The sequence below is a fragment of the Leucoraja erinacea genome, chromosome 22 (assembly GCF_028641065.1).
Source record: "Leucoraja erinacea ecotype New England chromosome 22, Leri_hhj_1, whole genome shotgun sequence".
Classification (NCBI taxonomy): Eukaryota; Metazoa; Chordata; class Chondrichthyes; order Rajiformes; family Rajidae; genus Leucoraja; species Leucoraja erinaceus.
The window spans coordinates 25,829,813-25,844,450 of NC_073398.1; the positions used below are offsets into that span (position 1 = coordinate 25,829,813).

General features: G+C 41.2%; 2 protein-coding genes across 7 annotated transcripts in view; one reads left to right on the forward strand and one right to left on the reverse strand.

The window, feature by feature from the left end:
• Positions 1-6,270, forward strand: part of mapk8ip2 (mitogen-activated protein kinase 8 interacting protein 2) — a 44,869-nt gene extending 38,599 nt beyond the window's left edge. For both annotated transcript variants that reach the window (XM_055653251.1, XM_055653252.1), the window contains one exon: positions 641-6,270. In XM_055653251.1, the coding sequence (XP_055509226.1) occupies positions 641-713 (73 nt within the window). In that variant the 3' untranslated portion in view covers positions 714-6,270. The remainder of the gene's footprint in view (positions 1-640) is intronic.
• Positions 6,271-12,763: 6,493 nt separating this feature from the next.
• The window catches only part of tymp (thymidine phosphorylase), a 30,396-nt gene continuing 28,521 nt past the window's right edge, over positions 12,764-14,638 (reverse strand). For 3 of the 5 annotated variants that reach the window (XM_055653254.1, XM_055653255.1, XM_055653256.1), the window contains one exon: positions 12,765-14,039. In XM_055653254.1, the coding sequence (XP_055509229.1) occupies positions 13,870-14,039 (170 nt within the window). In that variant the 3' untranslated portion in view covers positions 12,765-13,869. Of the gene's footprint in view, positions 14,040-14,638 lie in introns of all 5 variants that reach the window. The other 2 variants (XM_055653258.1, XM_055653253.1) reach the window with 1 other exon arrangement.

A 14,638-nucleotide genomic window follows, 5' to 3' on the forward strand; every position in this document is an offset into this window, starting at 1 on the left:
TGAACAATCCATTTTAGCATCAAAACCAATAGCAAGGAGGGTTAGATTTGTAATTAGAGGGGAGTTAAAGAAAATAGGTACCTCGATAAACAAATGTGCCGTAACTAGCTAGGCTTCTCAGTGAAGGTTTGAAAGTACATCTGGATGGACATGATGAACCGAATAGTGTTTCCATGCCACAAATACCTTGCGATTCTTTCAGAAGTGCTAAAAGTACTTGAGAAAAGTACAGTAGATGATTGAAATTATCTTCTGATGACAGTAATCATTGATGACTGGAGCTGTGGCCTGTAATCATACCAAGCAACCTGGCTCAATGTCTGGTCTTTGGTTGCTGTAGGTGGTGGTCATTGTGTTACTAAAATTTACCTTGCTCCCCTGGAGCTGGGGAACAACAGAGAAACTAAAATCTTTGGGCATTTGGTTAATGCTGATTACAATCTACTTCTGGAACACCCTGTGAGTCTTTGTTTGGTTAGTGAGCATGGACACACTCATCAGTGCGTGTGAAGCGACACTCGGAAGGGATACTGCAATGGACTGTTCGTGGCCATGGAACTGTGCAGCCTGCAGGAGGGGTTGGGGAAACAAAACAATATATATTGTACTTACTAATATGACACTTATTTCTTCTCTACAGCCAAGCTTTTCAGGAATACTATCAGGAACACCTGGAGTACGCCTGCCCAACAGAAGACATTTATCTGGAGTAAGGGTTTGACAGATCTTGCATTGATACTTGACATTTTCCGAGGACCTGAGCTCAACTGTGAGCTGTATCCCTGCTCCCTGTATATAAAGAAAATTAAACAAACTCCAATCAAACTAAGAGAATCCTTGTAAAAGTACATGGTACTTTGGACCCCTTGTGAGTTTTTGCATTAACTCTGAAAAGCCTATCATATCAAACCTGTGTTTGCTGCACAAATCCATTCCATATCCATTCCATATCCATATGAATATCCAACTCTAGTCTTAATATCCTTCTCGTGCCGTTGTTCTAGATTGCTTCATAATCATCTTGACACCAAAATAAACAGGTACAGTTCAGAAAGAATGCGAGCCAATGTAGCCAATGGGAGCAGCATAGAGTGGAGAATGCCACATGTGCTGGGATTATTTAACTGGCCATTTTAGCTCTAATATACTTTAGCCTGACAATTATTTTCCTTGTATCTGATGTCATTAAATCCCCTAATTTACAACAGTCCCAACATAGGTTGGGTAGAGATAATATCAGCATGATTTATGTACATTATGTTATGTGTTTTTAATATTAATCGGTGCTACTCAGAAGTGTGCAGCAGACAGAGTCTGCTTGGCAGGATGCAGAGTGTTTTGGCCTCAAACCAGCAAAAAGCTTTCTTTGTTGTAGAGTGAACCATGACTTTGCTATGGACCAGTTATATGTACTTCTGGGGCAATTGGCTTTGCTTCATTCAAACCATTAACTAACCCCCCTCTCCCTCAACCATCCTCATTCTTGTCTCACTTAAAATGAACAGATTTGGCCCAGAACGCAGACAAGTTTGTCAGACATAAGTTATCTCAATGTTAACAGGAGAAGTGATGGCACTCCAATTAAAAAAAAAAAAGGATACTGGTTACATTTGTTTCTACAACAGTGGAGGTGATTTTGAAAGGACTGCTTGGAACAATCCCACTGTTAGGGTCACTCACCCATAGTAACGGCTCCAGTTTTCTGGACCACCACAGTCCAGTTGCACCAATCCATTGCTCTGCAATCTCATCTGCCTTGCGTGAAATGGGCTCTGCTCATTGCTGAGGATGATCTGTATGACATGCATGGTTTTTAAAAGCTGCATGAAATCAATTCAAAGCTCGCTTCTTGCCCACTGCCAAGGGGAAACTAGAAGTCCAAAATTCTGGCGCAGAGTGACTCAGTCCTTTAGATTCACAGTATATCCACAGAGAGGGAGAGAGAGAGAGAGCATGAAGTACTTTAAATTAATTTGCTGCTCTCATTTTATCCAGCTGTTGTAGTCCATCTTTAGCCAAGTACACACTCCCTAGTTACTCACGTATATCAACTGGATCAACTATCGGTTTAACAATAATTGCATGATAAATGTTGACAGGAACAGTGCCTTTTAAATACCCTTAAAGATGATGCCCAACTAGAGCTGGGGGTATACTGTACCGACCCAGCACTCAGTGCAAGAGGCAAATCAGTTGTGGTCGTGAGGAGTAATGTCAGTTGTAACTTATATACATTGTTTGTTTGATATTAGCAGTCGACTCAGGTTCTCCTTGTGCACCTTCATTGATGTGGGATATTAACTGATGTAATTATAGAGTGCTGGAGAGACTGGTAAATGGACAGGAAAAGGAATTCTGAAATTACCATCTCACAGGCATCTTGTAGCATGGTGTCAGAGTTGCCAGAGAAAAAGCCTAAAGGGTGCTGGAAGTAGATTCTTTAGAGCATCACATTGGCATAATAACTCATTATTTATCAGCTGCTGCCCAGTAGGCAATCATCCATTCAGTAGCAGAGATGAGCCTACATTTTCTCTGGTTGGGGAAGGGTTAAGGCTAGATTAGGAAGAGGGGGGGTGGGGGGTGAAATTGAGGACAAGTTAGCAGAGTATGGGAAACACCAAAACTGCCCCCTGGAGCCAGAGGCATGAATTTAAGGGCCTCTTTCCTTACAGCTACTTGAATCAATCGGCACAGTTTCTGGTGCAATAGTAATTAACCAGCATGCAGCAGATCACATCCCATTGATGCCATTTCTGTGTCTCTGACTAAGTGGGCCTCCACGATACATCCTTCAGGCCTCACAAGGGTTGTTTGGGTTAAAGGGAAAGGGAAGTCTGTGTTTCCTCCTGATTGATGGGTAAAGTACAAGTGTTGAAGCAGTTAGATGTCTGAGATACATGATCCCTATAGGACAGAATGCTCACAATAATATTCCCACGTTTGAAATCACTGGCATTGAAACACCAACCTGGTGCACAGCAAGTGTGCCTGCAGAATGCAATTTCTTTGGGGAAGGTGATAGGAGCCTAAATGGGACATCTGAAACAAAGGGGGGGGGGCTCTTCAAAAACAAACCTCTACTTTCAATAATGATATATATTTCTTACTTGTGTTTTACCCAACTGCAAAAAGTCTTGGGACCGCAGTGATCCCTTCAGTGCATAGAGAAACAATCACGCTGCAGGAGAGGTACAGGAGCATGTCAGGATGCTCAATCTAAGGTTCCAATTTATAGGCAGTCAGGTAGATATGTTAGCTTCTTGTTTCGACTGTTCTCTCTATTCCCTTTCCATAAGGGCAAATGTGTTGAAAGGCAGGGCATAAGTGGATGGTTCCAGGTTGTGATGGTCTTATGATGTGTGTTAGGATGTGTGTTAGATTTCGTTATAAGATAATTAGCAATTACGAAACAGAAGTCCTCCTGTATATAGAACAATAAATATTTAGAATAATCTATCTGATTATTTAAACAAATATTATTTAAATTATAATTGCTATCTATTATGTGAGAGTTAATTTCACAAAAGGGTAAAGTTTAAGGACATAGAGGAACTATATTTATTGAGTTTGGGTACCAGAAGGAGGGCTTTAGTGGGAACATAGCGGGATACTATACAGGTAGAATGATGGGTATCATTAGGAAGTAATAGTACTAGAGAGATGAGCTTCAGTAGACAGTTGGGGTATTTAACAGATAGGATCAATAGCAGATATAGGATCTGTGTTGGGTTTCATGTAGAGAATAAATGTATCAGAGAGAATTGACCTCAAATGTAGAATTTCAGTACCTGCAGAATTGGCTGTGATGGGAATAGAAAAGGCGAGGGGTTGACTTTGATAAGAGAGAGAGGGTCCTGGAGAAAAATACTTTGGTAGGAGCATTAGAATGCCAGCAGTACATGTTTTGATGGGAGAGCATGGTAGTCAGACCAATATGCTTTGATGAGCAAATTAAGGAACCAAATGGAAACACTTTGAAGAAACTATTAAAGTTTTGATTGGAGAACATAGTACTGAAGGATTGGCCTTTGTCATGGAACAGTTAGGGAACTGGAAGGAAAGCATCCAATGGGTGCCACAAGGATAGGTTCTTACGAGTAACTGCAATAGAATTTTCTTTCTTTTATGGGAGACCTTAGGATACCATGGAATCCACTTTGGGAATTTGTTTCTTAGAGGAATGAGCTTGAGTGGTAGCATTAGACTAGTTGATGGTTTTCAGTTGAAAAGGGTATAGCAGAGGTATTAACATTGATCTGAGAATTGACGTGCTACGGAAAACGGTTTCACAGGGTGGAAGGAATAAATGATGAAATGTCTATTTTCAAGACAATTTATGAAGTGAGAATACTGGACAAATGGGTCTTGTGTCTGAATGCAAAATGACGAAAAAAAAATAGGTAAGTTATACAAGGATAGAGGGCAATGAATGGACGCTCCAAAAGATAGAGACTCCACTCATTGTCTTGCATTTCTCAACAGTTGCTTAGATGAAATATGGAGACAATACAAAAGCTATGCTCGATATGAATCGGTTGGATCTTCCTTACAATGTTAACTTGCATCATGAACTTGTAATTGACTCCGACCATTCCTGTTGCTGGCGAGAGTGTTGATCGACACCCCATAATCTTGGTAGTGACCACTCATGATCTCAGTGACCCCAGGCCAGGGAGGAGAACATCATATTTCTATGTTTTCTCCTGAACCCTGGATCTTTGGTTAAAACAATATCCCAATCAGCTCTCAACCTGAATTTTCTACCGTCACTGTCTACCCAGGTTCACATGGTATTGAGTGTGATACCAAAAGGTATTTGATCCACTTAAATCCCACATCTGCGAGAAGAATGAAGTATTTTGTTAGGGGGAGAAATTCATGAGAATTAGTGGCGATTCTGACAATAAATCATTCTTTCAGAAAATTAGTGCAATCAATTCACCAACCTGTCCAAAGCATCTACAAGTCGAGGCATATTCAAAACATGAACTTCTAGCTGCACTAATCCAGCTGTGGTCAGAGTTGCAATACAGTTTTAGGCCTCCATGTAAAAATTACACAAAGTTTTAAGAACTCCCTTGTCCATACCTCTAGTAAAGCTAAAATTGTGTCCCAAATGAGCATCCACCAGAACTACAAAATTCTTCACTCATTACAAAATATATACATTATGAAATGCATAGGTAGGTGGTCATAGTCTTTTGCCAGGATAGAAATGTCCAATACTAGAAGGTGTAGGTTTAAAGTGAAAATGGGAACATTTAAAGGAGTCTTACGATGCAAATGTTTACAATGTGTAGGTAACTGTAATGCGCTGCCAGGGGAGGTAATGGAAGCAGATACAATAGCAACGTTTAAGAGGCATCAAGACAGGCGTATAAACAGGCAGGAAAAGATAGGATATAATGCAGACAAATGTGCATTTTAATTTAGCATCTTCATTAGCACAAACATTGTACGTCAAAGGCCTGTTCCTGTGTTGTATACTTCTACGTTTTATTACCATCATCCCTGCTTATTGGAAATAGTACTTCACAGTGCTCTCTGGCACTGACCTGTACCAATCTGTTAGCAAGTGACATAGCTGGCGGTTTCCGACTACCAGGTAATAGTTGACAAATTAACAGTAACCAAATATCACAATTCTCATCCCTTTCAGATTAAATTGACTGGAAGTGAAATGATTTCCCAGAATCAATCAGCCACATAGTTTCTTGATCTCAGTTTGTCTTTAATCTTGTGGTTCATCAAATAGATTGAAAGACCAACATGTGAATGACAGCTTACTCCAACCTCCATTGGTTCCCAGTCACCCTAACTTAGTTACATTCTCTGCAGTGGTTTCAAACCCATGGGGGTTTGAGTGTTGAGAGGGAGCCCAGTTAAACTATAGGCAATATTGCACGACATGGCTTTGACCACAAGGTCTGTAAAGTGATCTGAAACGCCTAAACAGCTTCTAGTGAACAACACACTGCAGTTAACAACGTTTCCACCTGTCTAGACCTTCAGATTAATATCTCCTGGAAATATCAGGTGCAGGCATCGAGCCCTGGATTATACTAGTTATTAAACTGGTTGCCTGTATGTTAGCTGCATTTACCTGTATGTAATGTTGGATTATGCTAACCATTCATTCTATACTAAACACATCAATATGTAACAGATTAAGGTAATTTATCATCTAATTGTATCAATGAGAAACTGATCACAAAGCCTTGTCATGTTTTTGAGCATATGATTAAAAAACTGTTGAACTTCCAAGTATCCATGTGTTTTCTCTGGCAATTGTAGGAAGATTGAATGGTGTCTGTTCAAACAGAGAAACACTCCAAAGACATACTGGGTTGAGATTAATTGGCTTGGTGTAAAAACAAAGTAAAACATTGTCCCTTGTGTGTGTGTTGTGTGTGTGTGTGTGTGTGTGTGTGTGTAGGGAATTTGTGGGGATTGCTGGTCGGTGCAGACTTGGTGGGCCGAAGGGCCTGTTTCCGCACAGTATCTCTAAAACTAAAAACTAAAGTGTGAGGAATTTAGCTGAATTTAGTTGGACCAACAAGGTGCTCCTTCATAACTTCTTCAGTCAAACACTTTAACAAAGATGAAGAACAGCTACTTCTATGTCCTCCAATCCCCTTTACAATGGCAAAGAGAGCATTTGTGCCCATTAGACATATATACCCTCACTCGATGTAAAGGGAAATTTTGGAGTCAATGCTCTAGTCATCATTCACTTGCTTAGAATGGGCCTTAAATCGCTCACCCACTGCCACAATGAAGAAGATGTGACCATTAAATCTGTGATTCAGATCCATCAGATCATGTCCTGATATGAGAGGATCATCCTATTTTTAATCCCCTGCTGTACAATCTCCAAACTGATTCCAGACAAATCATCATCATTCTTTTGTGTACAAGTAAACTTCCACAGCTGTTAGATTTGAACTAAGAATTAGAAAGTGTCCTTCAAGAGCCGTACAAATGCAGTAAATTCAAAGCAAAAAAGTCACTTTTATTGGGAAGAATGCTTTTGCTGGTGGTAAGCCACAGGGGCAAAGGAAATAGCCTTTTTTTGTCCCTACAACCGCTTCCCTATTCACCTGCTTTGTTACTGCAGTTTGTCTCAATGTTGTTGAATGCATCTGGTCACTGTTCTTGTTACCAAATTCCTGTTTTGTTCACAAGTGAAAGGATTCGGCCCATCAGATGTTGCACCATGATGGTTTGATGAACAGTGACGCTCCAGATTCTCTTGTCAATATACAATACAGATTTTCTGCCATGCAAGATTTTACATGGGGATCCAAGCTTTAACCCAACACTAATATGGCTAAGAAAGTTTGATATTAATTGTCCGCACAAATTGGACACATATTAAAGTGATAGATGACAGCACTGCAACAGGTACAACGTTAAACTGCTCCGCTGGATGTTGGGTGAAGCATGGTGACTACGTGACTAATGCTGTACAGCTGACCCTAGCCCAATTCCCTCAAGGTGCAAGATTATCTCTTGAGAACCTTAGTTTGCTTTTGTCTCCTAACTACAAGATACCTTTTGTTCCATTGCTAATTTAAACTAAAGTTAATGCTGAAATGAACTAATTAATAAATGCAAGACGTATTTCCCGAGGTGATCACTAAGACATTTGCCAATATGTCCATTCTCGTTCACTCTGGTGCCTAATAAGTGTGTAAACATTCCTCGGTGGTCCACTGCAAGATCCAGCTTTGTTCTTACTGCCTTTAACCCATCGTTCTCAACTAGCTTTTGTCCCATCATTCCAGTCAGCTGTATCCACACCATGGCACCATTATGTTACTCTTATGCTTACACAATCCTCTAGCTATGATTAAGAACTGAACCCCCAAAAGCTATTGATCCAAACAGGACTTTGGTGGAGAGTTACACGAATCCAAGCCTAAATCCCAGTCCTACCCCTCATATTTCTGAAAGGAATTGCTGGAAGAGTTTGGGGGTTTCAGTGTCAGGATGCTTGACAGTTGCAAACCAATACATTCACATCTACAGTAGTTGGTTTAAGAATTTAGTGCTTTCAACAACTTCATGAATTCTTCATAATAATAATAATAATAATTTTATTTATAGAGCACTTTAAAAACAAACATAGCTGCAACAAAGTGCTGTACATCACTAATCATTGACAAAAAACTTAATACACACCAAAAATAACAATCAAAAGAAATAGTAGAAAAAGACATGTAAAATAAAGAAACATCAAAAACACCACAAACAGAAGCAAAGCCTCAGGCATGGTCAAAAGCCAGGGAGTACAAATGCGTTTTAACACTGGATTTGAAGATGGACAGTGAGGGGGCCTGTCTGATGTGCAACGGCAGGGTGTTCCAGAGTGCCGGAGCAGCAACAGAGAAGGCTCTATCCCCTCTGAGCCTCCGACTAGACCTCGGTACCTCCAGGAGCAGCTGACCAGCTGACCTGAGGGACCGGGCAGGAGCGTATGGGTGGAGCAACTCAGAGAGGTAAGGCGGGGCGAGCCCATTCAGAGATTTAAAAACAAATAACAGTATCTTAAAATGAACCCGAAAGTGCACCGGGAGCCAGTGTAGGGAGGCCAGAATTGGCGATATGTGCTCCCTCTTTCGAGTCCCTGTTAAAAGGCGAGCAGCAGCATTCTGAACCAACTGGAGACGAGCCAGTGAAGAACGAGCAACACCAAAATAGAGCGCGTTACAGTAATCCAGCCTAGATGTAATAAAGGCATGGATTACTGTCTCAAAATGCTGCTGCTCGAGAATGGGCTTCACCTTCGCCAGCTTCCTTAGGTGAAAGAAGCTGGACTTAACCACCGCGCATATTTGGCGATCTAATTTAAAGTCACTGTCCATCCTAAAACCCAGGTTCACAACTGTTGGCTTCACGTACCTTGACAATGGACCTAAATCAACAAATGGAGGTTCACGGCAGCCATTGGGATCAAATAAAATCACCTCTGTCTTCTTTTCATTAAATCCAAGAAAGTTTAGGGCCAACCAGGACTTAATGTCATCAAGACAAGACAGAAGCGATTTTACAGAAAAGGCATCTTCCCCCCTCAGCGGCAAATAAAGCTGGGTATCATCTGCATAACAGTGGAAGGAGATGCCATGCTTTCTAAGGATGGAACCCAGAGGAAGTATGTACAGCGAGAAAAGCAGGGGCCCCAGAATCGAACCCTGTGGAACCCCATATGACAGGGGAGCGGAAGAGGATTCAAACCCAGCAAGGCTAACACACATGGTTCTGCAATGTGTATCGAGAACCATAAAACTTGCCCCTGTTCCCTTACATCTGATTCAGCATGGGACCCATACACAAATAAAAACATTTCTTCCATCGAACGTGTCCAAAGACAGGCAGCTTTGTTACTAACACCTATGAGAGAGAAGCGAGTGTCACCAAACTTCTGAATTCTCTGGGGTGGAACCCTCTCCAAGACAGACGTGAAGCTCACCGTTTGACCTGTTTTTACAAAATGTTAAATGGTCAGCTCGACATAGACTACAAGACCTACACCAAACCCAAACCAATTAGGATCAGACGAGGGCATTCGATCCAATTTGTGATCCCAGCTACAAAGACAGATGTATACAGCAATTCGTTCTTCCCCCGCACAATTAAAGCATGGAATAATCTCCACCCAACTATAGCTACCCGACCAGATGCAACTAAATTTAAAGTAGCTCTTTCTTCCCAATAACCCTTTCTGGCTTAAGCCCTCCCTTCACCACCTCCAGTTTAAATTCCATTTGGAATATTTTGGAGGACCAAGAAACCAAGAACCAAGAACCAAGAAGAACCATTCATCCAGACTGGTGCTCATGAAGCTTCACTGACTCCTTCTCAATATAGCGGCAATAAATGATGGGAGTGGTTTTAACAGGAACTGTGGGGAGACTAACCTTGAAGTTTTAACATACAGGCAGAAAAGAAACCTGGCATTATTGTAAGAGTCTGAAGAAGGGTCTCGACCTGGAACATCACTCATTCCTTCTCTCCGGAGATGCTGCCTGTCCCGCTGAGTTACTCCATCATTTTGTGTCTATCTTCGGTGTAAACCAGCATCTGCAGTTCCTTCGTACACATTATTGTAATGCTTGTTGCATGCAACTAGACCCATTTATTACCCTGTGCGGGTGGGAGACTCTTCCGATACTCTTCTATCCCTTCCTGAGCTTTCTGCCCTGTTAATTTTTGTGTCCTTAACTTTTCTTATACTCTCTTTCCCTTTAACTGTATCCTTATATCTCCAGTTTATCTCCTCCCCCCTACTATTTAGTTTGAACCCACCTGTGCAGCAGTGGCAAACCTGCCTGACACTATGCTGATCCCCCTCCTGTTAAGGTGCAAACTGTACCCTAGTTATAGTCTGAGGCAATAGCTAGGAGAAACAGTCAGAACCTTTTTACCAGGGTGGAAAAATCAAAAGACTAGAGGGCATAGCTTTAAGGTGAGAGGGGCAAAGTTTAAAGGAGATGTGTGGGCGCTGGGTGCTGGATCAGGCTGCTAGGGGTGATGGTGGAGGCATTTAAAAGGCTTTTACTGTAGATAGGTAGCGAATACAAGGCTATGGATTATGTGTGGATAAATGAGATGTCCAGCTGCGACACTTTAATTCATGTTTCCTTGGCGACTTGCAGTCTATTTTGTTTCTTGTTTTACTTTGAGTTAATAGCAAAGTTGCATACTATTGCTTTCTTTTTTAATAAGGTAGATGATTCTTATTCATGTACATTAATGGTACTGGGAAAAAGTCAGCATTCAATGGCGAATCGTAAGAGTGAACAAAGAGATAAGAAAACCAGATGGATTGGTGTACGTAGGAGAACACTGGGGTACGAGTAACCTGAGATTGGAAAAATCAATGTTCACATCATTTAATGAGCTCCCAAGTGGAATATGTGATATTGTTCTTCCAATTTGCATTTAGCCTCTCTGCAGTAAAAGAGAAAGCTGAGGACAGACAGGTTAGTGTTGGTGTGGAAAAGAGAGTCAAATTGACATGCATCTGGAATCTCAAGGTGGCCATTGCAGGGCGCAGTGTTCTTCAAAATGTTTGTTTAGTTTACACACATACCTAAATGTGACCGGTACAATTTCCCAGAGAGCTGAACTGGCAACAAGTTCTCGTTCAAGTTCAAGTTCAGGTTCACTTTCATTGTCACATGCACCAATTAAGGAACAGTGAAATTTGAGTTACCATACAGCCATACTAAGTGAAAAGCAACAATAGGACGCTGGGGGGGGACGGAGATGCGACACAGAGAAAAATCGCATCTCCATCGAGGTAAGTGACTGGAAAAAGTTTCCTCCGATTCCCCCCGCAACCCACATGAAACAAACCAAGAAACACATAATCATACTTTTGACTTTCAGAAGGCTTTCGACAAGGTCACATAAGAGATTAGTATACAAACTTAAAGCACACGGTATTGGGGGTTCAGTATCGATGTGGATAGAGAACTGGCTGGCAGACAGGAAGCAAAGAGTAGGAGTAAATGGGTCCTTTTCACAATGGCAGGCAGTGACTAGTGAGGTACCGCAAGGCTCAGTACTGGGACCCCAGCTAGTTACAATATATATTAATGATTTGGATGAGGGAATTGAATGCAACAACTTCAAGTTTGCGGATGACACGAAGCTGGGAGGCAACGTTAGCTGTGAGGAGGATGTTAGGAGGCTGCAAGGTGACTTGGATAGGTTGGGTGAGTGGGCAAATGCATGACAGATGCAGTATAATGTGGATAAATGTGAGGTTATCCACTTTGGTGGCAAAAACAGGAAAGTAGCCTATTATCTGAATGGTGGCCGATTAGGAAAAGGGGAGATGCAACGAGGCCTGGGTGTCATGGTACACCAGTCATTGAAAGTAGGAATGCAGGTGCAGCAGGCAGTGAAGAATGTGAATGGTATGTTAGCATTCATAGCAAAAGGATTTGAGTATAGGAGCAGGGAGGTTCTACTGCAGTTGTACAGGGTCTTGGTGAGACCACACCTGGAGTATTGCGTCCAGTTTTGGTCTCCTAATCTGAGAAAAGACATTCTTGCCATAGAGGGAGTACAGAGAAGGTTCACCAGACTGATTCCTGGGATGTCAGGACTTTCATTTGAAGAAAGACTGGATAGACTCAGCTAGTACTCGCTAGAATTTAGAAGACTGAGGGGGGATCTTATAGAAACGTACAAAATTCTTAAGGGGTTGGACAGGCTAGATGCAGGAAGATTGTTCCTGATGTTGGGGAAGTCCAAAACAAGGGGTCACAGTTTAAAGATAAGGGGGAAATCTTTTAGGACTGAGATGAGAAAAACATTTTTTACACAGAGAATCTCTGGAATTCTCTGCCACAGAAGGTAGTTGAGGCCAGTTCATTGGCTATATTTAAGAGGGAGTTAGATGTGGCCCTTGCGGCTAAAGGGATTATGGGGTATGGAGAGAAGGTGGGTACAGGATACTGTTGGATGATCAGCCATGATCATATTGAATGGCGGTGCAGGCTCAAAGGGCCGAATAAACCATATAACCATATAACAATTACAGCACGGAAACAGGCCATCTCGACCCTTCTAGTCCGTGCCGAACACATAATCTCCCCTAGTCCCATATACCTGCGCTCAGACCATAACCCTCCATTCCCTTCCCATCCATTAGCCGCTAAATGGAAAGCATGGTTAAGAAGAGTGTCTTTTATATGCATGCACGCTCACCGTCAGAGACCTTCAGAGCTTCTTCACAGATAAGTCTACAAAACACAGTCTTTTGATTAATAAATTCTTTATTGTTGATGAAAAAAAAAGGTACATCCAAACTTCTGACTCATTACTATAATCTTCATCGAACTCCAGCATATCGCTTTAAACATTAGAAAACTCCTTGTGTCTCTATTACACTTCGTATGGTCAAAAGGTAAACCTTCTCCATGCTGTTTCCAAACTAAACTAACAACTAAGCTTCTGCGCAAAAAACGTAGCCCCAAACACGCCCAAAATATACGTCATAAATCCCACCCACAATATAACGGGCAGTCTAAAATTTAAAGACACATGCCATCATCAATGACATGCAAAACAAGCCAAAAGGCCGCCACAGTCACTTCATGCAGATAAAATCCCTGTAGCTTGGAGCAATGCAGCAAGACATTTTATGACCTTGTGTATGTTGAAATAGTCAATCTTGGAATGACCCTCATCCGGAATTGCATGGGGCACTTCTTATTCCTGAATTACTGCAAATTTGTCATCTGTCTTGAAACATCAGTCCTTCAGCACATCCCCCAACATTGGACGTTGATCACTATATTGTTCTGTGCATGATGATCAACTGCTATTTCTACAATGATGAGCAACCAACATTGACCTTCATGGAGAGAAATCTGCCATCTTTATTCATTCTACTCATGCAACTCGTGTAAATGAGTCCCTGGTGTATCACTCATTTTTATGATTTATTTAACTCCAGGGACCCATTTACACACCACCAATATGTGAATAATTTGAGATATAAGATGTAGTAATTTGTACTGTATGTATGGAAAGAGTTGATGACCAATCAAGTTGATGCCAGTTTTCATAGCCTCCATTATTTTAAACACTATCACTCTGGTTTTTGGGGAATTGTCACAGTTGAAATTTAATAGCGTTTAGAAGGGCAGGGCAATAGTAATTTAGCACAAGCAAATGGGATTAATTGCCCACTATAAAAGTAGCTGATACTTAATTCCATTGTTTTCCTTATAAGGTGAAATCATTTGGATATTGCTTTTTTTGCACCCAAACCCAAGACAAATTTCCCCACCAAAGTTTTGTGTTACTTGCATATGGATAATGCGTATCTTACCTATGAACCTCTTACTAAACTGGGCAGTTATGCCTTTTCTCTCCCTGTGATTGGACCTGGATGATTTCAGTAACCAAGGGACCATATTCCACCTTTTCCCCAATGACCAGCGAGTGTTGGAGAAGAACTTTCTGGCTTTCATTGAGGGAGGGATCTTCAAAATGAATCCGAATCCAAGGATCACCTATAATATGAAATAGTTAAATTAATCATTGTGTATTCTCCCCCGTCAGAAAAAGTGAATATCCATACAGCCTAATTCTTCAACTTTGTATCAATAACTGCACTTTAATATCACACCAACCCTTATCCTACATTTATACTCACTGCTGATATGAAATATACCGAATCCTACAATCCTACCCACACATGATTCGTCTTGTCATCTAGCCTAATATTTGATATGTCATCTGGCCTAATACAACAGCCCTCTTTAATTCAATACATTTTAATTTCCCATTATTGTAATCCTACACCCCGAAACAGTTTAGCTTCCCATCAATGCTTAATCCTATTGCCTAATATGGGCAATAGTACTCAATGCACTAATTTATATGTCCTACAATCCTCATAACTGAAGCTTTTTATATCACAATTAATCCAATTCCATTCCCCCCCTTACTCTCCATTATCCTTTCACATCCAACCTAGTCTAGTCCCATTCTTCCTTTCAATATACATTCACTCTTGAATAAATCATCTTTAATACCACCATTTTTCTCATTATCCATTCCTTTTAATTTCCCACCAAGTGCTTCTTACATTTCCCTCCCTCCTGGCAAT